The sequence below is a fragment of the Mus musculus genome, chromosome 5 (assembly GCF_000001635.26).
Source record: "Mus musculus strain C57BL/6J chromosome 5, GRCm38.p6 C57BL/6J".
Taxonomy (NCBI): domain Eukaryota; kingdom Metazoa; phylum Chordata; class Mammalia; order Rodentia; family Muridae; genus Mus; species Mus musculus.
In genome coordinates this window covers 122213661-122239315 of record NC_000071.6, presented here as the reverse complement: position 1 = coordinate 122239315, position 25655 = coordinate 122213661, and the positions used below count along the sequence as shown (strand labels likewise).

At 51.3% G+C, this 25655-nt stretch overlaps 1 protein-coding gene across 6 annotated transcripts in view; it reads right to left on the bottom strand.

The window, feature by feature from the left end:
- Nucleotides 1-25655, bottom strand: part of Hvcn1 (hydrogen voltage-gated channel 1) — a 35493-nt gene that overhangs the window by 2982 nt on the left and 6856 nt on the right. For 4 of the 6 annotated variants that reach the window (XM_006530472.3, NM_001042489.2, NM_001359454.1 and 1 more), the window contains 4 exons: nucleotides 22953-23084; nucleotides 5624-5896; nucleotides 1531-1635; nucleotides 679-910 (listed from right to left, as the gene is read on the bottom strand). In XM_006530472.3, coding sequence (XP_006530535.1) covers nucleotides 679-910; nucleotides 1531-1635; nucleotides 5624-5896; nucleotides 22953-22973 — 631 coding nt within the window. In that variant the 5' untranslated portion in view covers nucleotides 22974-23084. Of the gene's footprint in view, nucleotides 1-678; nucleotides 911-1530; nucleotides 1636-5623; nucleotides 5897-6630; nucleotides 7024-19057; nucleotides 19133-22952; nucleotides 23085-25655 lie in introns of those variants that run through there. The other 2 variants (XM_006530471.4, XM_011248243.2) reach the window with 2 other exon arrangements.

Genomic DNA, 25655 nt, shown 5'->3' with positions numbered 1-25655 from the left:
GAGGCACCAGCCCCCTCAGGGGACACACCCACCCCAAACAAAGGCCCCACTGCCACCCTCTCATCCCAGGCTCCCTAAGCCTGTCTCAGCATCTAGGCCCCCTGAGCCCTCTGCAGCAGAACGGAGGGGACAGCTCTAGGTGACTGCTGTGGTCCCTGCACAAGACTGAACAGCTCCAACTGCCAGCCGCCGCAGACCCAGGCACGGGGGGCAGTGCTCGTGCCTAGACTCAGGCAGTGCAGGACTTCCTGGGTGTCCACTCTAGAGATGGAAGCCAAGAGATGTTGATGCTTGTCTGCAGCAGGAGATCCGGGGGGGGGGGGGGGCTGTGCTGTGCTGCCTGGTGTGCTCCATGTGGGAACCCTGGGGTAGGGTAGTCAGCCCAGAGTGCTACTCAGCCGCCTGTGTCCCTCCTGGAGGATGGCCTCCAGTGCTGCTCTGGGCGCAAGTCCCCTGGGCAGAGTGTGAAATGGCTTTCGAGCAACCACAGTCAGCAGCTAGAGGTAACACTCGTCACCAGATACTACCATCCTACGTTTCTCCCGATACCCAAGAGGCAGCAGCCACGACACAGCCCAGGGATGAGAGCCCAGGTATCTGGTGACCATTCTGCCACCTCAGTACCCACCATGGCGCACACCCCCCCACGCAGCCTGGGAGCGCAGGAGACGGACGTACCATTGATGATCCGGGCCACCCTCCAGAGCCGAAGCAAGATCAGCAGCCCTAGAGCTTCGAAGTGGTGGCTTTTAAACAAGAGGACAAGGTCAAGGACGAAAGACACCACCACCACGAAGGCATCCAGGATCTCAAACTTGTGGTGGAAGAACTCTAAGCGGAAGACGAAGATCTTGAAAAAAATCTCCAACATGAAGAAGACCAGGATGGCAAAGCTCATGTAGTGGAACGCCTGTGGGGACAGCAAGCAAGGAGCAGTGTCACAGGGTAGTCTCTGGTTACCAATGAGGACTCCAGGCTGAGGCCATGTGTCCCCATCACAGACCACATTTCCCCCTTTAGAGAGAATCAGGCCGTGCCACACCTAAACATCTCTGGCCAGGCCTGGCTATCATCCCAGCACTTCGGAAGCTGAGGCAGGAGGATCAAATTCCAGACTTCCCTGGGCTACAGGTGGCGCACGCCTTTAATCCCAACACTCGGGAGGCAGAGGCAGGTGGATTTCTGAGTTTGAGGCCAGCCTGGTCTACAAAGTGAGTTCCAGAACAGCCAGGGCTACACAGAGAAACCCTGTCTCAAAAAACAAAACAAAACAAAAAAAGATGGCCTGGGGGGCTGGAGTAATGGCTCAGTGGTTAAGAGCACCGACTGCTCTTCCAAAGGTCCTGAGTTCAATTCCCAGCAACCACATGGTGGCTCACAACCATCTGTAACAATATCTGACTCCATCTCCTGGAGTGTCTGAAGACAGCTACAGTGTAACTGATATATAATAAATAAATAAATCTTTAAAAAAAAAAAAGATGGCCTGGAGCTGCAGCTCAATCACGTGTGTGCGTGCCCTGTTCGTACCGTGACCGCATAGTCTTGCTCGTCCGGCTCGATGATCTTCAAATCCAGGAGGAGTTCAGCAAGCACGAGGAGGGCGTCCAGGACCACCAGGCAGATGATGATGACCTGGAGGGAGGAGCAAGAGGCTCTGAGTGCACGGCAGGGCCTCCTCCATTCTCTGGAACCCCTCAGTGCCCTGTGGGGAGCTCGGGGAGTCTCTCTCACTCCCTGTCCCCTAGCCACCCAGTCTGTTTCTCTTATTACCAGCTCTCAAAGCAAATGCCACTCTCAAAAGGCATATAGAGTTTTAAGTCTCCTTTTCTCTCTCTGTGGTTCATCTGCAGAACAGATGCTCAATAAGATATTCAACACACCCCAGCCTTGGGACTCTGAGTACAAGACGACACACATACCCCTCCCTGCAAAGGCTGCCTGTCCTCAGGGAGTGAGGTGGCGGTGTTCTCGCCCAGTGGGCTAAGCTCGTCCTAGGGTGTGACACATCCACCCTGCATAGTCAGGGGAAAGGGGGAGAAGGCAGGGTTCTCCTGGAGAGTGGGAGGAATTGGGGGGGGGAGGTTGGGGGGAGTGACCTGCTGGAATGGGGGAAGGGCAGGTGACAGACTGGAGTAGAGGCCTGTGCACTAATGGTGGCTGCGGGTGGAGGGGGGTTTAGTTTTTTTTGTGTGTGTTCCTGTGTCGGGTGTGGAGACAAAAGGGCATCCTCAGATGCACTGCCCTAGGAGCCCCCACCTTGCCTTTTTTTATTTTTTTCTTGTTGAGACAGGATCTCACTATTTAGCCCTGGCTGGCCTGGAGCTTCCTACATAGACCAGGCTGGCCTTGAACTCGCAAAGATCTGACTGACCACCTCTGCCTCCCAATGGCTAGGATTCAAAGTCTGCACCACACATGGCCCGTTTTGAGTCTCTCACGGGCATGGGGCTCACCAGACTGGCCAGCCAGGGAGCCCTGGGAGTCCTTCTGTCTTCCCTCAAGGCTACCACAGCGGGTTCTTCTGTTTTTTTGGTTTTTTGTTTTTTTTTTTAAAAAAGCCTGGGTTTCTGGCCCAGAACTTGGGGGTCCTCTTCCTTGTAGAGTAAGCACTTTCTGACAACCATTTTCCCAGCCTGGATTTTGTTTTTGTTTTTACTTCTTGGTTCTTTTAGAGCCAGAAGAAATCAGCAAATTCATATGATAAGCGAAAGCCAAAGCATAGCCATATTGTGAGCAGGCTCACAGCACAGTCACCAAGCAGCATGAAGCATGGATCTGTGCACCGTGTGGATGAGCTGTGAGTGTTAACACTGAGTGCCCATGTGAGCCCCAGGTACAGCGCAGCCTGGGGTCCCGGTGGGGCAGGCTGGACAGGGACAAGAAGACTCGGAACTGGCTAGTGGGGGCCAGACAGTATCCCAGGTACTGTACGCCACAGAAATAGTTACTTTCCAATGATTAATTTTATATCACATGTCTGTCACCTGAAGTTAAAAGTGAGAAAGAGCAAGAAAAGACACTTGGCCTCTATGAACTGAACGCCCCTCCACCTGGCTGCTTTGTGTGGCAGGGAAGGTCACATCCCATCCTGTGGGGTGCCAACTGCAGGGTTCCATCAGCCTGCACTGGGACCGGAGCCTCAGCGGGCCACACGCTGGACTCTGAAGCAGCAATGGGCAAGTGAGCAGAGGGCTCAAGCTCTGGCGGCCCCTTGATCTAGATGAAAGCGCCAGACCCATCTCAAGCCTGCTGTCCCTAGAGCCTGGCTCACCCACATCTTCTCTTGCTTATGCCATCTCCTGTGACAAGTGACAGCACACACCATCACTAGGTCCTGCAGATCCTACCAGCAGACAGCAAGGATCCTGAACCCCCGCTCCTTCCTCCCATCCCATCCGGGGCTTCCATCCAAGATCTTCAACCAACCTGACCATGGCGGCCCCCACACAGCCCGTCCATGGCAGCCCCTGCCTTGGTGAGCAACCTTGCTGCTTTCTCCACAGGACCCTGGTACCCCTTCTCCACCCCCTACCCAGGCCACAGTCTCTTTCCATACCAGGCCCTTGACCAACTCAGGCCCCTGCCTGAAACATGCCTTTCTGCCCATAGGACCTATTATGCTCAGCTTTGAGCGTCACATGACAGTCACCACGACTACCTCCACCTCCAATTTCTGCCTGCAGGGGACATCTAGCAGGCTAAGCGGCATTTGTCTGTCATCCACAGTAGGTGGAAGACTGTCCCCTCAAACAATAAATACCTTTATGAGAGTCAGACCTAAGCCTGGCAGGCAGAGTGGTGGGGATGAGTCCCTTCAGAGGCAGGGACATGCAGGGGGCGGGGGGCGCTGGGGCTCCCTTTACAGCTGGAAGGAAGCAGGCTCTCTCCCTCTGCTCTGAAATTGCAGGTTTGGGATTTCAACCCCAACAACATAATACCACGTTTCCTGCCATAGCCGCAGAGGGGCCGGCAAGATGCAAGGGATGCTGGGTTGTTGGCTCACTTTAAGTGAGAGAAAAGACAAACATTTTTTTTTCTCTCCCTGAGAACAGTGTTCTTGGTGAGACCGAGGCTGCCTCTTCCTGCTTCCAGAAGGGACTTGGACTATGATACCCTGAGTGGCACCCCCAAAGTGCCTCCCTGAGCTACTGGACTCACCAGGAACTGACTGCCCCTATTTATTCTTTGGTCTCTTGCATTCTCCTGGAGGCATCCCTGCTTCTAGACAGCTGCTCGCCACCTCAGAGCAGAGACAGAAGCTTGCCCTTGTTCGTGGGGCCGGAGAGCTGGCTCCGTGGTTAAGAATGTTCACCGCAGAGGACCTAGGCTCAGTTCCTCAAACCCCCATCTGGTGACTTACAACCACCTAGATCTCTAGCTCCTGGAGATCAGACACCCCTGACCTCCGAGGGCTCCAGCATACAAATGATGCATGTATACACATATAAAAATCTTTTTGAAAAAAATTGCCCTTCACAATGGTAGAACAGATGGCTTGCAGAGTTCAGCTCAGCTTGTTTCTCTCTGCAGCCAGGAAGTTCCCCTCTCTCTCCCCCTGTGGTAGCATCTGCAGAGAGGTGGTGACAGTGAGAGTCAGGTGTGTGTGTGTGTGTGTGTGTGTGTGTATTTACATACATGTAAAAATCAGAGATCCACATTCGTGTCTACAGTTCCCCTATCCATTTCACTCTTTGAGACTGGGTAGCATTGTGTTAGACTCTCTCATGGAACCTGGGTCTCCCCCACTGGCCAGTGAGTCCCAAGGAACCTCTTGTCTACCTCCCAATGCTGTGATTGCTGGCACGTACTGCCACATCTGACATTTTCCCTGGGCACTGGGGACTCGAATTCAGGCCCTCATGCTTGTACAACAAGTGCTCCCCTCTCCCACCACCCCCCCATCCCTGTAACCACCTCCCAAGCCTCCCCAGCCTCCCTAGCCTCCCCAGCCTCCCCAGCCTCCCCAGCCCCACAGCCCCACATGCTCTCTGCTCTGAGGGCCAAGCATGGTGATGAGGTTGCAAAGCAGGGACCCTCATGCTTGTCCAGGAGTAGGCACTCTGGAATGAATGCTTCTCTCGTAGTACTCTGAGCATACACACTGGCCACAATGAAAGTAACTAGCATAAAATAACCGTTCATAGGTTGCCATAAAGATCCTCAGCAGTGGGTCCAGTCATGAGGCTGTGGAGCCACCATTCTCTAGCTCTAGAGTATTTCCACCACCCCAAAGGAAGTCCCATCTTTCTCAAGCGGCCACACCCTCTCTCTCCTTTCCTCCCTCCCACAGCCTCCCATCTGGCTCCCCGGCTGCTGGCTCTGCTGGACCGTTCCGCTATCCAGCATCATACACAACTGAGACCTTCCCTGTCTGGCCGGTCCCTCGGGTCATGTGTTCAAAGTTGCAGCATGTATCTGCATATCCTTCACTGTCATGCCCAAGTCATATCCTCTGGAGGGACAGGCCCCAGAACGGCCCCTCCCCCACTGTTAATACAGGGTCAGAACATGCGGAGCAATGGCACGTGCAAGGTTCTCAGAAAGCGCCTGCGGGGTACAGGGGTGGCAGTGGCATAGGGGGCTCCCACCTTAGAGACCTGGCGACCTCTCACTCTCTTACCTGAAACCTGTGGGAACTGAAGAGTTTCCTCAGTCGGCTCCTGAAGTCCAGGGACTGCCTGGGCGTGGAGGCAGAGCCAGCCTCGGCATCTGGGCCCTCAGCATTGCCCTCACCCTCTGCTGATGTGGGCGCTGGCTCCTCCTCCTCCTCCTCATTCTCCCACTTCTTGTAGTTGACATTCCACGTGTGGTAGTCGTCCCCAACCACCGTAAAGTGTTTCAAGAACCTGCTCATCCTCTTGGTGGGAGCCACCTTGGTTCTGCGAGTGACGGCCTGGAGGGGCGGGACAGAGCGAGCACTTGAGGTCCCTGGCACCTGTGATGGGGAGTAGGACCCAAACCAGGCCCCAGGGTGCTCAGAGAGCAGCCTAGCCCAGGTCAAAAAGGTGGGGGTTTTAGGGAGACTTATTTTTGGAATGTAGTATCTCGGTGTACAAGAGGCCACAGGAAACCCCAATCCCACCAGACATGTCCCTGCGGTCTGGCTGGCCGTCACCAACGGTACTACAGCCCAGTCTCAGCATAAGGCCCACGTGTAAATACCAGAAGAGCTGTGCACTCTCAGAGAAATAAAAGAGCTGGCGAGAGCAGAGGAGGAAGTGTCCAAAAGTAAAAGTAAATACAGTTTCATAGAGAACTCAGAGAAGTCGACCCTGCTCTCCCCAGACTGTGCCTGGTCGCACAAGCAGCAAAAGGCAAGTTTATCCAGCATGGTGCCACACACCCGCCATTCCAGCAACCAGCATTTAAGGGGCTGAAGAGTTCCAGGCCAGCCTTGGCTACACAGTTAGACCCTACTCACCCCGCCCCCCCAAAGAACAATGTAGCCGGGGCAGTGGTGGCACGCGTGTCTTTAATCCCAGCACTTGGGAGGCAGAGGCAGGAGGATTTCTGAGTTCGAGGTCAGCCTGGTCTACAGAGTGAGTTCCAGGACAGCCAGGGCTACACAGAGAAACCCTGTCTCCAAAAACCAAAACAAGCAAGCAAGCAAACAATGAAGTAACTAACCTTATGTGCTTTGGATTTCCCGTGCAAACAGCTTTTACAACCTAAGCCAACACACAGCTGTAATCTTAAGGACTCATCCATGCCCCTGACCCGCAACAACGCATGTGTGTCCTTTGCTGAAAGCAACCTTCGAAAATGAATGTCCATTCATGGATACGGGTTGATAAACAGTGTCGTCTGTGTTACTGCTGCTGTCTGGGCCAGTTGGAGCCAGTAACTTAATCGTTATAAACTCCTGGATAAGCTGTTAAAGTGTCACATCTCTTCCCTGTATGGTGCTTCCTGTTGCTGTTCGATGAAAGACAGAAGTCCTTTGTGGGGGACAAGACACAGTCACCCAGTAGATACACATGGTCACACAACAGACAGAATACACAAAAGTCACACACGGTCACACTCAGGGACAGACAAATTCACAAGACAGCCTCCTTCAGACAGAATAGAAGATGCAGGAAGTGTGTAGTGGAAAATTCAAATCTGGACTCCAAGGTTAAGTGTTTTTATTATGTCTTCCCCCCCGGGTGCTTTTATTCCTTTCCTTGATGCAACACAGATGTTATCTTGGTGACTTAGAGTTCATCACTAAAGTGCATAATGCATAATCCACGCAGGAGGTTCTAAATGTTCTGCCTTTAAAACCCCTTCCTATCAGGCCCGGCTCCCACATCTCCAGACCCAACATGGCTCCAGCTGTCTCCACCTGCAATACTGCAAGTGCCTCCACCCCCCCCCCCCTTTTTTTTTGTTTTCGAGACAGGGTTTCTCTGTGTAGCCCTGGCTGTCCCGGAACTCACTCTGTAGACCAGGCTGGCCTCCAACTCAGAAATCTGCCTGCCTCTGCCTCCCAAGTGCTGGGATTAAAGGCTTGCGCCACCACTGCCCAGCTCCACCCCCTTTCTACAAGGAACCATAAAGGACGTCCTAACATCACTGAGACCATGGCAGGCCTCTGCCTGAAGCTTCTGCCACACTCAGTCCCTCTTGATAGGGTACTTCCTGTTATTCACGCCACACCAGCTGGGAGGCTTCCCCAAGCTCAACTCTTCTAGGAGGCTCGGCCTCATCCCCTAATCCCACCCCTGCTTCTATGTCTTTAGTCCATCGTGGAACCAGGAGAGGAAGAGAAGCCCCTCCCCCTAGAATCCAGGATGCCACTTGCACTGACAGAATCTTGAGACATTTCAATGCAGCCGACAAAGAAATCACCTGCAGAAAAGCTTTCCTGAAGACACCCTAATGATGTCTAAGAATGGAAAACTGTGTTTGAGTTTCAGCATATTAATACTCCTTGCTCACCCTAAAATCTGTACTGAACCTCAAAATCGCCTTGTGATTTCTTTCCTCTCTCTTCTTCTTCTTCTTTTTTTTTTAATGTTGATTTATTGTCCTGGCTTTTTCTTATGACTTCAAGGGCCCAGAAGACACCCAGCAGGTACAGCAACTTGCACCACAAGGCTGATGATCTGAGGTTGGAACCTCAGAGCTCAAATGTAAAAAGCCAAACACTGCAGCACACATCTGCAGAGCAAGGGGAGAGGAGAGAGGCAGAACTGCCAAGAAGGGCTGCAGCCTGCAATCCTGGAGTATGCAGCCCAGGAAGAAACAAGGGAGAGAGACCTTACCTCAAACAAGGCGGAAGGCAAGATGATGTCTCTGTGACCTCTGCATATACATGCTGACACCCACACACCCACACACACACACACACACACACACACACACACACCATCTTACAGTTCCGTTCACAAAAGGGTTCTTTAAGGAAATAAATAAACCAGAACCTATTTTAACTTAACTTACAGATCAGCCTAGGCCATGATGGCGCACGCCTTTAGCTCCAGCATTCTGGAGCCAGAGGCAGGCAGATCTCTGTGAGTGTGAGGCCAGCCTGGCCTGTATTGTGAGTTCCAGGACAGCCAAGATAGAGAGACTTTGTCTCAAAAACCAACCGACCAACCAACCGAAAAAAACCAAAAACCTTGTAAGTGACATCCTTTTAGGACTGTCACTTAGAAAGCTGGAAAATCTTACAGATAGCCACTGTAGACACCTGTGGGTGACTTATTCTCTTGCGAAGCAAGTATTCATTTCTTGAGATTGTCTTTCTCCTGTCTGTCTAAATACTTAATAAACTCACTCTCTTTACTTTGCTCTGGTTCATTCTGGAAAGTCTCCTACCACCTGAGGGGAGGTGGCTAGGTAGGGTCGGGCAGACTCTCTGGCTGCTGGGGACAGTGTCAGGCTGTGTCTCCCTGTGGCTGAGGACATGGGGAAAGACACAGCACTTACTTGCCTGCTGATTGGCTGCCTGTCCCAATGGGGCTCTCAGGCCTGTGAGTAGTAAGACTTGTCATCCTGTGCAGCTGATGCAAGGTCAGGACACTGAACAGTGCCCTGCACAGGGGACACTCTGCAATGCTCCCATGCATTTGTTAAGTGACTAAGTGAACAAAGAAATGTGGCCAGAGAACTCATGTGAGAGAAGGCTCAGCAATCAAGAGCACTTCCTGTCCTTCCAGAGGCCCTGAGCTTAGTCCTCAGCACCTACATCAGGTGGTTTACAACGGTCTATTAACTCCAGCTCCTGACAGATCTGATGCATCTTCTGGCCTCTCCTTGTAAATTCACATGCATGCACATACGCAAATCTGCAATCAGATCTTTAGACATCTTTTCAGTGTGGCTTGCTGGGACGGCATTTACCCAGTAAACCTAAGGGCCTAGATTTGATGCCCAGCATGCAAGGGAAGGTAAAAGCAGAAGTGGCCAGGTATCATGATGTACACCTTCAGTCCCAGCACTCATAACGGAGGCAGATGGATCTCAGGGAGTTCCAGCCAGGGCTATAGAGTGAGACCCTGTCTCAAAGGCAAACAAATGAAGCTAGAGAAATGACTTTGTGGTCAAGAGCACAGGCTGCTCTTCAAAAGGACCCAAGTCCAGTTCCCAGCACCCACATGGCAACACAACCACCTATAACTCCAGCTCCAGGGGATCTGATACCCTCCTCTGGCCACCACAGGCCCTCCCCGCACTCAAAAACATGGACCCACACACAGACCCACATGTATAGGCATGTAATTAAAGTCACCCACCGATGTGTGCAAATGCATATAATTGAAAATAAATTCTTTGGGGCTGGAGAGATGACTCAAGTATTCCAGACACTCATTGCTCTTCCAGAAGACCTGGGTTTAATTCTCAATACTCACATAATGCCTTACAACTACTTATAACTCCAGTTATGGGGGTCTGAGGGCCCCTGCAGTCTCAGTGTGCACAGGCAAAACACCCAAACACATAAAGTAAATAAAAATTTCAAAAGATTTTTAAATAAAATAAATAAATACCTCAAAAGCTCTCTGTCTGGCCAGCACAATGGCTCAGCAGGTAAAGATACGAGCCACCAAGCCTGAACTCAACTCCTAGAACCCACATGATGGAGAGAGCTCACTCTTGTCTTTGATCACCATAGGAACAGTGCCACACACACATACACACACACACACACACACACACACACACAGAGAGAGAGAGAGAGAAGTTAATACATGCAATTCAAATGTATTTTAAAGCTCAGTGGGAAAGAATCGGCAGAAGCACAGGGACTGTGCTTAGGAACTTAATGTGGAAAATGTGTTAGGAACACATAGAGGCCGGAGCATGCCACAGGAAGGACAGGATTCTGACTCCTGGCCAGTAACTGCGGCTGCCTCTCCCTCCTCCAAGGTCAGGAAACTAATAGAACACACACTGTGTTCCTGATAAAGGAATGGACCCCACAGTCCTCCTGACTTCATGCCTGGAAGACTTTCTAGATGAGGAGCAGCCCTCCCCCCCTTCCCCCCCAGCCCCCCACCCCCCCCACCCCCCCACCCCCCCCTCCCCCGGGCTCAGGGAGTCAGCAGCTCCCTCCCTTCCTCACGAATCTCAGGGCAGGGAAAGTGAGACACAAAAAAAATGCACTTTCACTGGCCCCTAAAAGTCACAGACAGGGGCAGATGATACAATGTAACTCAGGAAACAAAGCAAAGCAAAACAAACACCTGTTAGGGTCAGGTGAGGTGTGGCAGGATATTTGATCATACTGTGAACCCTGAGACTGTTTACTGAAACAAACAAACAAACAAACAAACCTGTTTCTAGTTGTGCTGTGGCTCAGACCAAGAGCTTTCTGTAAGCAGAATTGAATAAAGTCACCCATGGGCCAAGAGGCGGAGCTAACAACCAGTTGACAGGAAGTAAACAGAAGGAAGAGAAGAGGGGGCAGTTTTAGCAGGACAGGCAGTCTATTCAGGGACTGGTTACAGAGAAAACAAGCCAGATAGAAATGAAGGCAGAAGGAAACAGAGAATGGGAATGAGTCAGAAAATTAGAACAGATCGTTAAGAGTTAGTTTGAGACCAAGCAGAGCAATTCAGTGAGAAGCTGAGAGAAGCCAGACTGATCCAGTCAGCTTGGAGAGGAGTTTGAGCCTGAATGGCTGAGTTGAACCAGCCAGCCAGAGCTCAGAAAGTGCGAGGAACGGTGAGCTTATTCAGAAGTCAGCCTCGGAAACTGAAAACATTCTAGGCCTAGATAAGATTGCACAGAGGCTTGAAGCTTCCAGGACTAGGGCTCAGCCAGCAGACAGAGGCAGTGAATAAAAACTACTTTTACAGCAAGAGGCTGAGAAGCGTCAGAGACAACTCGAGGTTGTTTGAGTCTATTCCCAGCAGCCAAAGAAATCTTCATAACCTCCAGGCTTCAGAAGGAACTCCGGAAAACAAACACACAAACCCACATGTGCTGTGGTGTGTGTTCCTTCATATACGAGTAAGTAAATGTGAAAAGGAAGACACACGTGGCTCCATTAGACAAAGAAATCTGTTGATCCCTAACTAAACAGATGACCCCTATTGAACGAAAGTCAGTGCCCTGTCAGGAAAGACAACAGCGTGTCCTGAGCAGCATAGGCACCAGACTGTCCAGCATATGACAGAAAGATGCAGGAAAACGTGGCCCATACCTACTCTGGACTCAAAGTGGACATTCATAATAGAACTGGCCACCAGATCTGCTGGGAGGCTGAGGCAGAAAGATGGAAAAATTAAGCCAGAAAGAGTGGCGCACACCTTTAATCCCAGCACTCGGGAGGCAGAGGCAGGCGGATCTCTGAATTTGAGAACAGCCTGGTCTACAGAGTGAGTTCCAGGACAGCCAGGGCGCCACAGAGAAACTCTGTCTCTTGGAAACAAACAAACAAACAAAAGAAAGAAAAAGGAGCTGGAAGGAGAAGGGGGAGTAAAAGGAGATGGAGGAGGAGGGAAGAAAGGGAGAAGAAAGAAAGAAAGAAAGAAAGAAAGAAAGAAAGAAAGAAAGAAAGAAAGAAAGAAAGAGAAAGAGAGAGAGAGAAAGGAAGGAAGGAAGGAAGGAAGGAAGGAAGGAAGGAAGAAAGGAAGAAAGGAAGAAAGGAAGAAAGGAAGAAAGGAAGAAAGGAAGAAAGGAAGAGAGAAAAAGAAAATGTGAGACCAGCCTGGGCTACATAGTGAGACACTGTCTCAAAAGAGTTTAAAAAAAAAAAAGTAGGGGGGGGGCTGGTGAGATGGCTCAGTGGGTAAGAGCACCTGACTGCTCTTCTGAAGGTCCAGAGTTCAAATCCTAGCAACCACATGGTGGCTCACAACCATCTGTAATGAGATCTGACTCCATCTTCTGGAATGTCTGAAGACAGCTGTGTGAAGACAGTGTACTTACATATAATAAATAAATAAATCTTAAAAAAAAAAGTAGGAAGAAAAGAAGAAGGCAGAGTGTTACAGGTCAAAGGTCAGTGGAGGGCATTTGCTCAGCACAAGTGAGGCCTGCCCTTTAGTCTCCAGTACTAGAAAAATATAGTTCATAGATGTGTGTGTGTGTGTGTGTGTGTGTGTGTGTGTGTGTGTGTGTAGGAAAAAAATCAGTGTGCAGGCTTAAGAGCCAGTATGGTTATGATTGCTTATAATATAGCATGTGGGAGCTAGAAGCATGAAGATCAGGAGTTCAAGGCCAGCCTTGACTACATAGCAAGTTCTAAGCCAGCTTGAGCTATATACAAGACCCTGTCAAAAACCAAACAAAGACAGAAACAATAAGATACACGGATACACAGACCTTAGAGACAGAGCAACTGAAAACACCAGCAGGAGAGCTGGGGAGATGGCTGGCCACACAAGCATGACACCTGCGTGTAGATGTGCAGAAGGGTCGCAAAGCACATCTCAGTATCACATGCATCATCCCAGCATCCCTGCAGCCAGGGGAGAGGGGACAACCCCTTAAGCTCGTGAGCCAGCTAGCCTTGTGCGCACCTGCTCAGGAGCAACAAGAGTCCCTGTATGGAGGAAGGAGAAAGAAAGGGTGTGTCTGATCTCCACAAGCCCCTGGAATACACTTGATCTTAGCCAAAAGGCCGAGAAGCAATTGTGCCTGGAATACAATACACCTTCATTCAAATAGACGCAGGCGCGCACGCCCCCCTCCCCCCCACATACAAAGATTTAGATACAAAATTACCAGTTGGCTGGAAGTAAACAGAACAAACCCGAGTCTCACTAACAAAGGGGCGGCTATAGCACCAAGAGATGACAGGGAAATAGCGGCTGAGGTTGGCAAGATGGCTTGGTGATCTGAGAGATGACAGGGAGATAGCGGCTGAGGTTGGCAAGACGGCTTGGTGATCTGATGATCCGAATATGACCTCTGGCATCCATATGGCAGGAGGGAAGTGACTCTTGTAAGTCCTCCACATGCATGCTGTGGCATACGCACACCCAGACACATACACAGACATAAATAAATAAATAAATAAATAAATAAGGTATGTTTTAAAGTGGCTGGAAAAAAATAGTCACATTTGATAGACTAGACAGGTAGACAGAAGAGATGAACTCCAAGCAGGAGGACCACGTGAGAGAACGCTTGAAGCCCTATAGCACAGTGGTTAGGGCGCTTGCCGAGCACCGGCTAGGCCCTGGGTTCCCTGCTCAGCAGCACAAGGAATAAATAACCTGAGCACTTGGGAGCAGCCTGGGGGAGGGGTGTGCTTTGCCTGCTGTCCACTGCCCTGCCCTGGGTGGCCTTGTCTCCGTGTTCCAAATTGGGTCAAGAAACGCCTCTCCAGAAGACCCGACATTTTTTATGTAAGTGCCAAGGGGGAGCCCTGTTGTCACAGCTGAGGTGGGGCTGGCTGACTTGGAGGATGGGGGCTGGGGCTGTGCAGGCATCCAAAGCCCTGGGCTGCCCAAGTGGCCCCACCACCCATAGTATCTGGATACCTCAAGGGCTGAAGGTTTCAGATTTCTTCAAAGGCTGGAAGACCCAAAGAAAGCGTAAAACTGTGTAGCCTCCTGATAGCAGCTCCATCGAGAGCCCCAGCCGCAGAGGCCAGCCATCCCTCTCTCCCTCACCTTCCAGTTCCTCTCAGGTAATGTTCTAGACTCAACTCTTGTCCTCCGTGGCCCAGGAAGGCTCCTACTGAGGCCCAACTTTTTCCATTCTCAACCCAGGCCTAACGAGGTCTCACCTCGACCCTGTCACCGCACTCCTCAGTCCCGCAATGGCTCCTTTGAGATCTACACCAAGTCCAAGGGAAGCATCCGAGGGTGGGCAGGGGAAGCACACGGTGGGCAGGGCCCTGGGAGGCTCAGCCCCTCCTCTTCCGGCAGCCCACCCCCTCATCTCTGCCCCCTCACCTCTACCCCTGGAGCCTTCCACTCAAAGCCCTTCAGCCTGGCAGCCCCTAGCCTCTCTCAGACTCGGGTTCTTTCTTCCCCACGCGTGAAGACTCAGATGCCAGTCACTTCCTCAGAGGGCTCCTTCCTGGGACCCCGAACCAAAGCCAGATTCCTCTCTCAGTTCCACATCCTCGCCTTTCTTCCTTTCCTCTTCCTCAGAGCCCTCCTCACGTTACCTAACTCTTACTCCTCAGTATGTACGCACCCCAAGAAACGAGCTGTGTGCCCTGAATTCCCCATGCTCCCAGGCCAACCAGGAATTTCCCCCAGGAAATACCTCACCCTGCAGACAGAAGCCACTGAGGCTGGGGGTGGGGTGGGGGCTCACTACCAAAACCACATATTAATGCGGGAGAGGCAAGTTTTCTCTCTGAAACTCTCTGACCAGTCAAGAAGTGACTCAAGTAACTGGGATGGAAAGACTTGTGGGTACCTGGCAGAGCAGAAAAAGGATTCTGGTTTTAAGTCAAGACTGTCATGCCGGAAGCAGGAAAGTTCCAGAAAAGGGTTGATCACAAGAAAAAAAAAAAAAAAAAAAAGCCATGTGTCTCAATTGCTCCATCATTGCAGCCTCTCACTGACCCAGAAAGATGGGTTCTGAGGAACCTGCTAAGCACCTGACCCAGCCCCAGCCAGGATCCTGTGGACTTTAGTGGCAACTCTGTGTCAACCAATGTGGAAAGTCATTTTCCCCCTCCTCCTCCTGGTCACCTGCAGTTGCAGATTCTGTCACTTGGGCCTATGGCTGTGCTACTGTCACCTCCAGACTTTACAGTGGAGGGACCGGCACAGGCACCCTGGGTAAAGTGCTTGCTATGCAAGTGTAGGGACATGAGTTCGAGACCCAGCAACACCCACATAAAAGCTGGCATGGTGGCTAGAGAGACCGTTCAGTGGTTAAGTGCAAGGCTTGCTTCTTGCAGAGGACCCAGGTTCAATTCCCAACCCCTGGACCAGGCAACTCATAATTGCTGGGAGCTCTAGCTCAGGGATCCAACATTCTCGTCAACACCTGCACTCATGTGCATGCACCCTCATACATAGACAGAATTGTAAAAATAAAGATAAGCTGGGCGTGGTGGCGCACGCCTTTAATCCCAGCACTTGGGAGGCAGAGGCAGGCAGATTTCTGAGTTGGAGGCCAGCCTGGTCTACAGAGTGATTTCCAGGACAGCCAGGGCTACACAGAGAAACCCTGTCTCGAAAAACCAAAACAAAACAAAAAAATAAATAAATAAATAAATAAAGATAAAACATTAAAAACAAAAAAACCCAAAACCAGGTAAACATGGTGTCATGAGTTTATAATCTTAAAGGATGAGTTCTGGGCCAGTGAGAGGGTCTTTTTCAAGAAATAAATAAGTAAAGCCGGGCGTGGTGGCACACTCCTTTAATCCTAGCACTAGAGAAGCAGAGGCAGGTGGATTTCTGAGTTCAAGGCCAGCCTGGTCTACAAAGTGAGTTCCAGGACAGCCAGGGCTATAAAGAGAAACCCTGTCTCAAAAAATCGAAAAAAAAAAAAAAAGAAAAAGAAAGAAAAGAAAAGAAAAGAAAAGAAGTAGGAGCTAGAGAGTTGGCTCAGAGAGTTGGCTCAGTAGTTGAGAGACCTGTTGTTCTTACAAAGGACCTGGGTTCATTCCCCAGCACCCACAAGGAGTCTCATCACATCCTTAGGTACCAGGCATGCATGTGGTGCACAGATATCCACGCAGGCAGGCCAGGCTCTCATACACACAAAACAAACAAAAAATGGTAGATGGCTCCGGAGAAACAGCACAACATCCAAGGCTAACCTGTGGCCTCTCCCTGTACCTGTGCAAGAGCGCATGCATGCAAACACACACACACACACACACACACACACACACACACGCACGCACAAAAGCTCAGACCACCAAATTCTGATCTATCAATCATTCTGATGACTATTGACCCTCTATTGTATGACAGGCGCCCACCTCTCTCCTCCCCTGCTCAGTTTCCCACAGTTGGCTTTCTTAGCTGCCCAATCATAGCTTGGCAGACTGGAGCCTCCCCACTTCCGGTGGTCCCCACTTCTGGTGGTCTCAGCAGCCTGCTGTGTTCAAAGTACACAACCCTGGCTGAACTGCCTCCATCTCAGTAGTAGGCTGTGACCCAAACTCAGCTCACTTTACCACCAAATCTGCCCCTCCTGGGGCTCGGGGGCTCAGCATCACTGCCACCGCAACCTGAGAACTGATCATCTGGCTGGATCCCCTCCCTCCCTTCCTCCCTGCTCTGTACATCACCTAACAACTACCTGCTCACATGCCCCTTCTCTGGCCGTTGCCTCTGGCCTGGACCTATTCCACCCCTTTGTCGTTGCCAGCCAGGCTGAGTCCTGACTTTCCCACTGCCCCATCCATACTCTCAGAGAATAATTGTGGCCTGGCTCTCTGGGTCTCCTCTTTGTCCCGCCTGTCTTTGCCCCCCTCCTAGGTCTCTGGTGTTACAAAAGCACACCTCACTGGCTCAGGTCTGGGGCCAATTGTACCTATCTATCATCCAGGTCTTGGACCGAGATTTCCCTTCCCCAGCTGTCCCTGCCATCATTAGCTCCCATCACACAGTGTCAATTCACTGTACCCCTGTACTGCCGGAGAGGTAAATTAACCGCATAATTGAATCAGTGAGCTGCCCCTCCGAGAAAAAGGCACGACATGTGGCAGGTGTGTCACATCAGACAAATGACTAATCTACATATGCCTCCTGAGGCTGCCAGTATCCACAGGGACCAAACTGCCACCTGTAGGAGGGGAAAGTCTGTACCCTGCAGAGCAGCATCCAACTCTACAGCAAAGAGTATGCTGTAAGAAAGGCAGCCAACTTCCAAGACCTAGAGCCTGCCCCAAGTCCCTTTTCTTTCTCAGAGCTACTCCCAGTTCCTTGATCTGCTTGTTATTCTCTATCCATGACCTGTAACTCCAACAAGACCCTTCAGCAGCATCAGCTACCATCATGCCTGGTTCATCTATTGTGTTATAGTACATGCTACCTTCCCTTCCATGGCAAGCCAGCCCAGCATTGAGGGCCTCAGTGCAGGGGGAAGATAGCAGAGTCAGGCTCAGCCCCAGGGCTGTGTGACTCAGTGCACACACTGGCAGGTAAGCTGCCCTCGGGCACGGTCTTTACCCCAATTCTGTGCCCCAGAGCCAATGCACTTCAGCAACTAAGGACACTTGGCCTTTGACCTGCCACCTGTATCTTCCAACATCTGCTGTCCTGGCCCAGCTATGACCTCTCTCCCTTGGAGGGTGACCCTGTTCACAGCTCCCCGCTGCCACTCTGCATCCATGTGTAGGGGTGTGTGTGCACACATGTGTGCATGAGAAGGCCAGAGTGCCATTCCTCAGGAGCTGTCCACACCCTCCCCAAAGTGGCTTTCTCAGTGAACTAGGGAGTGCACAGGTTAGGCTGCCTGGATGTGACTCCCAGTGATCTGCTGTCTCCTGCTTCCTCTGAGCCCTGAGATTACGGCATGCAGGAACATGCCCACCTTTCTGTGAGGGTTCTGGGATGGACCGCAGGTCCTCATGCATACACTTTACCAACAGAGCCATCCTCCAGACCCATACCTATCATGCATTCATTCTTGCATTCACATGCACGTGTGTATGTGGAGGCCCAACTATGATGTCATAGGATGTGGAGGTTCACATGACATCAGGACTCATCCCTCATAGCTTGCCCATCTTATTCACTGAGGCAGGCTCTCTCAGTCAATCCCCGAGCTCCCAATTAACTAGTCCCACTCATGAGCCAGCTTGCTCTGGGGAATCCCTGGCTCTGCCTGCTGATACTGGAATTCCACCAACATGCCCAGCCCTGCACTTGTGTTGCTTTCTGGGGATTCAAACTCAGGTCTTCTCATTTACATGGCAGGAGTTTCACTGCTAAGACATCTCCTCAGCCCCAGCCCCAGCCCCATCTGCAGCCAGAGGGCTTTACTGGAAACAGAGCCCATCTCAACCTGTCCAGAATAAAAAGAGATTAGAGGGCTAGTGGCTGCTCTCCTCAGCCTGCCTGGCCTCCATTTCTCAGCATCTCAGAACTTGGGGTCCCTAAGAGATGTAGTGTGCGGCGCCACCCTCCTGCTATCCCTTAGGCTGGTGGTGGGGGTGGGGAGATTGGGTTGTAAGTGTTCCAGGGGGGGTCCCCAAGGGACCACCCTCCTCATAAGATCTCTGGGTAGAACCCTGCTGCTGGTGCATAGCTGGAATTTCAGCACTCAGGAGGCTGAAGCAGGGGGATTGAAAAAGACAAGAGTCAGTCTCATAATAGTAAAACCCTTCTGGGTGTGGCCTGGGGTCTAACTGGCTTCTCTAGTCCTGAACACCTCGTGTCCTGTCACGGATCACTGCTGGAGGAAACAGTGTGTCCCGTGTGACCCCTGGGAGGGGAGTCTTGCGTGCGGCCAGCTTCCTGTGGTCTCGGCCCAGTGCCTCCCCCTTGGCTGGCTTAACCTGAGCTACAAGTCTTCTTGTTTGCAGCCTTGCCAACAAAGTGCTGAACACAGGATGCTGTGAGGGGGCCCTTGCTTAAAGTCTTTGGTTTCCCACTGCTCTAAGTAGTAAAGAACTAGCCCCGCCCTCTCCCCCCGAGGCTCACCCCTCTTCTTCCTGCTGCAGCCGTGACTACATGTCTGGTCTCACCTGACTCTCCCTGCGTGGCCATTCTGTTTCCATTCAGCCTGTGTTCCAGGCCTCAAGACCTTTGCCCCAGGAGCTTGCTCTGGCCTGGAATGTGTAAGCAAGCTCCTTTCGAACGCTGTCATATACCTTTTCTGTCCTCTTTTAGGTTCCCCCTACATGTCTCAGATCAGGGGTGCTGGCTACCCTGATCCCACTATACACTCATACACCTCTCCAGTTGCCCACATCCCTGACTGAACACCCCAGGGTGCAGGCTCCACAGGCTCCTGCCTACACTGTACCTTCCACACCTGGCCAGGACCACGGGCTCCACACTCAGAGACAATGCCAGCAGACACAGGGACACCATTGCCTGCCCAGTGAGAGGCAGGGCTCAGTGCGCCCACCACCCCCGCCCCAGCACTGGCTCGGGGTTTCTGAGGAATGCCTATTTATAAAATCAGGGAAGTCTGTAAATAGGCGTTGAAGTCTTTCCTTCACTAGGGTGGGGAGGAAGTTTGAGGTTTGCAAAAACCACCTCTGTGCCAGCTGACTGGCTCAGGTGTGTGTGTGTGGGGGGGGGGAATGGGTGACCAGGTCTACCCAGAGCAATGATCCTCGGTGCTCCTCGGTCACTTCTCCTGGAGGGTCAGGAGTCCGATGCTAGGAGGCTGCATGGGTAATGACTTTCACAGGAATGGGATAGTGGCATATCCTCCGAAATCCTAGACTATCACTCCCTCGGGAGCTCTCCCAAAACCACGCCAACATCCCTGCTACCGGGGTCCAAACTGGCCTCACTGATGATCAAAACCCAAGACCAGAGAGGTCAAGAGGCTTGCCAGAAGTCATACAGCTACAGAGAAACGGAGCCCGACTGCAATCCAGGTGACCCAGTGGTATGTCCCTTTCTCCCTGCATGACCTGCTGAGAATGTGGCCCAGGGCTCCTGAACCCCGTGCTGGTGCAGGCCTGTGACAGAGGGGCTCCAGACAGAGGAATTGTCATGCCTCACCCCTAGCACACTCTGACACATTAACCGAGACAGGATCCTTCCTCCTGTCTACTTCTCTGTTCCTTTTCTAAAGGACCAATGGAGGCCTTGTCTAAACAGGCATGGGAAAGCACCCTGCCCCTTTCCCAACAGGACAGAATTGCTGACGTTCAGGGACAGGGAGTTAGATGCAAAGCCTGTGACACCAGCCACACCGCCTGGTACCACAAATTGGGCTGCTTCACAAAGCCAGAGAAACAGTGAGCTACCCTTCCAGGAAGCTGTCACCCAGAGACCAACGCGGGGGTGATGCTTCAACCACAGAGTCCTCTGAGGAAAGACTTCGGGCCTCTCTGTTCCCTTCTAGAAAGCTCCAAGGAGTATTAACAGGATACGTGAAGAGAAAGAAGCCACTCTCTCTGGCATCTACTCTGCCTCCAACAACCTGAGAGAAACACACCAGACATAGCACACTGGACATAGCAAAGGTGACCCACAGCAACAACGTATGTTGCCCTGAAGACACCCTTGACCATGAATGTCAAGGACAAGGGAGCTTCTCCCCGAGGGCTGGCATATGTGTGACCTTGAGTCTCCCTGTATTAGCATCTGCTCACATCCCTCAGCCTAAAAAGAGCACTTCCATTTTTTCAATATGCAAGGCATCCTATGCAGGCGTCGTAGATAGCTAAGCACATCTCCCTCAAGCTGAAACCTATGCCTTGGGGCTGTCTGTCCTTCTCCCATCCATTTGTCTGTCTAAATAATAAATTAACTACTTTGGTTTCAGTTTGGCTCATCCTGAAACTCTTCTCTATGGAACAGTCAAGGCTCTGGCTTGCCCTGAGTGGAGCGTCCCAACAGGGGAAAGAAAGGAACTCTCGGGCTGTGTCCCCACCCCACCCCCGCCCCCAACAGCACCGACAGTTTCACCAGAGAGGCCAGCTGTATATTGGAAAGACTGAACTCAGGGCCTAATGCACACCAGACAAACCTCCACAGATGAGCCACACCCCATTATCACCAGACACACCACAGTCCCAAACTCAAGAGCTTCGGAATTCACCAGAAGTGTGTCGAGCCTGAGAACCTCCACCAAGTTCAAGGCCTCCAGAGGAATTCTGTGAGCCGATGGGGTGCCCCACCCCCTCCTCTACACACCTGGCTTCCAAGCCCCGCAGATGGGCCAGGAGTGTGTGTCCATCTGTGGAATGAGGCTAGCAGGTGGGCCACACCTCTTGCTTGTCCTATCATGGTGTTACCAGCCTTTGAGAAATGGTAGCTATCCCCAGGTGCCCTGCTAATGCCACTACCAGGCATAATCCTCACTGCACCTCTGTAGGCTGCCATTTCCCAGAATGGAAAACTGAGGGACAGGGAAAGGAAGAAGGAGAAAGGGACTCTAAGGAAGTCAATGTCCAGGCAGGTGGCCAAGGCCGTCTCTGCAGAATTAGTAACTGCCAATCAGTTCTGTGCAGTGATGCGCGCTCACCCCCGCCCTGAATATGCTTGTGTTTTTAAAACCAAGGAGGGCTGGGCGGTGGTGGCACACGCCTTTAATCCCAGCACTTGGGAGGCAGAGGCAGGTGGATTTCTGAGTTAGAGGCCAGCCTGGTTTACAAAGTGAGCTCCAGGACAGCCAGGGCTATACAGAGAAACCCTGTCTCGAAAAAACAAAAAAACAAAAACAAAAACAAAAACACCAGGAGGACATGGCTCAGCAGGTAAAGGTGATTGCCACCAAGGCCAATGACCTGAGTTCAATTCCTGGCACCTGCCTGGTGGAAGGAGAAAAAGATTTCCCACAAGTTGTCCTCTGACCTCCAGAAATGCACCGTGGTACAATATACATGAGTGTGTGCGTGCACACATGCACACATGCACACACACACATATGTATATATAATTAAAGAAAAATCTACGAGTGCTGGACAAGTTCAAAGCCATAAAAGCAAACTATTTAAGCAAGCATTTCAAAGCATGGTGCACCAGGCTAGGCTCAGCCATTATAGGCACATGCTGTCTCTGACCAAAAAAGGGCCAGTCTGCCACAAGGGGCCCCTGTCAACCATGGAGACAGCTCCTGGTGGTGGCCTCATACCCGAGTTGGCTCCAGTTCCCCAAGGGGTTTGTCCTTGCTGGGTTCTCCATTCCAACGTCCACTTCCCCTGCTGGTCCCACACCCTAACACAGGCTGGGGAGAATCCTTCAGCACCTTATAATGCATCCCTGCAACCAGCTGACTTCATTCCAATCCCCAGAGCCACCTGGACTCTACCTCAGCTGTGACTGCTTCCTCTGGGACACACCTCTGCCTACCTTGGCATTCATGGTCACTAGTACAAAAAAAAACAAAAAAACAAAAAACGGAAGCCAACCAAAACACCATACTGGGCCAGAGTTCCCAGAACCCCACTATGTCACTGGCCTCTCAGCTCATGTCCCCCATCTCCCTGTAACCAAAGGCTGCAGACAATTCTATGGCCAACTTCATCCCGCTAGTTGTGGGTAGCAGACCCCTGCCTTGCTGGAGGCCAAGAACCTTTCTGGAGAACCCAGCAATCTTCCCTTGCCCACCCAGTCTGTAAGTACCCACAGGAGCAAGTCTGAGATCACACCTTTGCACAGGTGGATATCCAGAAATCTTTGCTTGGCTTGGCTTGGCTTGGCTTCACTGAGCCAGAACGATGATCTCAAACTCAATGGGTAGCCGAGGACGATCTTGAATCTCTTAATCCTGACCCCCTGCTTTACCTCCCAAGTGTTTGGGATTACCGATGACCCCCACCACACCCAGGTAGGCTCTGACCACGTGGTTCTTAAACTAGATGTGTCAGGGTTTGTCTAGCAAACCCTGGCTCTCCTGAAAGAAACACCCACAAGATCCTCCTCTCTCGGTGGGAACCCCCAGTCACTATATACCTTTGGGTCATGGGAAGTCATTTTCCTGTTGTCTCAAGATCCAACAGTGAGAGAACTGGAGGCAGACTTGTCACCCTGCTGTCTCGAGTAGACGCTCCGCAATCTGTCCTCGAAGGTCCGTTTGAGCAGTACCTGAAAATAAGGCCACAAAATGAGTTAGAAGGGATGGTCTGGGAAGAGAGCCGAGAGATTGGCAATACTCAGGAATGCCTGCTTGAGTGCTGGATTCACTTGCGAGCATTTGTGAGAAGCATACAGTAGTCACCGTGGCCAGTGAGTGGAAACAACCAACATCCACAGAGAAACGGATAGAGTCACACTGCAGAATACCATACAGCCTTTAAACACTAGCAGCTGCTACAGAGTGGAGACGCCCTGAGAACGCTCTACAACGGGAAGACAGCTAGATTCAGCACCTTGCATGTTGCATGCTGAGCTTGGCATGTGGTGCTGCTGTAACCCAGCACTCAGGAGGCTGAGGCAGGAGGCTGGTGAGTTCAAAGCTAGCATCGGCTGCAGAGTGAGGCCCTGTCTCAAAATTAAACATGAAATTTGGAGACGGCAAGATGGCTTAGCAGGTAAAAGGGCTGACTGAGTTCAATCCCTGGGACCACATGGTGGAAGGAGAGAGCTGACGCCCACAGATTGCCCTCTGGTCTCCACACATGCGCCACAGTGCACAGACAGATGGACAGACAGACATACAAATAAAAATCTTGAAAATAAATTCTAAGACAAGCTATAACATGTAGCTCTAGCTGGCGTCAAGCTTGCTGTGTAGACCTGACTGGTCTTGAACTCACAGAGATCCATCTGCCTCTGCCTCGCTAGTATAGAATTAGAGATGTACACAACCCCCTCCCCAAATTTCTAAAGTGTGTGTGTGCATGTGTATCCACACATGTATAATATATATGATTATATATATATATATATATATGGTTACATATATATTTTAGAATGTGTGTGTGTGTATAGGATTGTGTAAGTGTTCTCACAGGCCTGACGGAGGATCCCCTGCTCTGGAGTCCATGTGGCTGTGAGCTGATCAGTGTGGGTGTTAGGAATCAAACTCAGGTCTTCTGCAATCATACTATGGACTCTACCACTAAGCCATCTTTCCAGGCCCCTGGCCCTCTTTTTTTTTTTTTAAAGATTTATTTTATTTTTTTTTAATTTTTTATTAGGTATTTAGCTCATTTACATTTCCAATGCTATACCAAAAGTCCCCCCTACCCACCCACCCCCACTCCCCTACCCACCCACTCCCCCTTTTTGGCCCTGGCGTTCCCCTGTACTGGGGCATATAAAGTTTGCGTGTCCAATGGGCCTCTCTTTCCAGTGATGGCCGACTAGGCCATCTTTTGATATTATTTATTATATGTAAGTACACTGTAGCTGTCTTCAGACACTCCAGAAGAGGGAGTCAGATCTCGTTACGGATGGTTGTGAGCCACCATGTGCTTGCTGGGATTTGAACTCCTGACCTTCGGAAGAGCAGTCGGGTGCTCTTACCCACTGAGCCATCTCTCCAGCCCCCCTGGCCCTCTTTTAAAGGATAACTTTGGTGGGTCTCTTCTTTCTCTTTGGTTCTGGAATGACTATGTGTGATTTTTCAAAATTATTTTTAACATAGCTGTCAGAGGCACAGAGTAAAACTTTAAGCAGAAAGATGTCTGCTGGGAAGTCTCCATCTTCCTTACGCTCCCTTCCCAGAAGTGTCTCCTCCACACAGCCTTCTGTGGTTTTCCCTCTTCACAGGACAGGCCTGCACACACACACACACACACACACACACACACACACACACACAGAAGGCCTCCGTGCACATGGAAAGCCTGCATGTACTTTTTCACTTTTTCTCCTATACAAATGGGAGTGACACACCATCTCTCAGAACCAGCCTGATTTCCTCTTGGGGTGGCACAGTCACCTAGACCACCCAGGCCCTTTCCCCTTGAACCCAGGAGTTTGTCACATTATGTGTGCACAGTGACTAAATTCAAGATTGTGTGACAGGAGGCGGCCCAGGTAGACACACTGGAACCCGGAGGGTCTGTCCGAGGAGCGGAGGGGCGAGAGTGAAGGGGCTGCAGCAAAGAGAAGCAGGCATGAAGATGCTGGGAGGCTAGCTCATGCTATGTGCACCCCTAAGAACTGGTAAGGGTCCGCAGACCCCACCCAGAGCCTCTGGAGGAAAGGCAGCTTTGAGGGCCTCTCCATTTGCACCATTGGAAGACGCTTTTAGGCATCTGTGAGATCACAGTTGGGACTTTTTTAAAACCACCAAATGTCCCTGCTATAAACCGGGGACACTCGCCATCCCCAAGGGACCACACTGTGGCAGTGAGCTCTAGGTGGAGGTCCTTGCTGTGATGCCCAGTACTCTCCCTGTGGGGATGTAGTGAGGCTACTGGTGAGCACAATGGGGTTCCCCACCCCTTCCAACCCCAAACCCCACTGTGCATGCACCTTGAATCCGGTGCGTTTGTACCTATTCCCTTATGTGAGCCAGACCAACATTGGACATCTTTCTCCATCTCTCTCCGTGTGATTTGAGGGGCGGGGGTGAGACACACATTCTCTGAACCTGGACCTCAGCAATTCTGTGAGATTGGCTGTGAGAAGCCTAGAGGTCCTCTTCTCTCTGCCTCACAGAACTGGGATGCCAGCCGTGGGGTAGCACCAACAGTTTTTTATGTG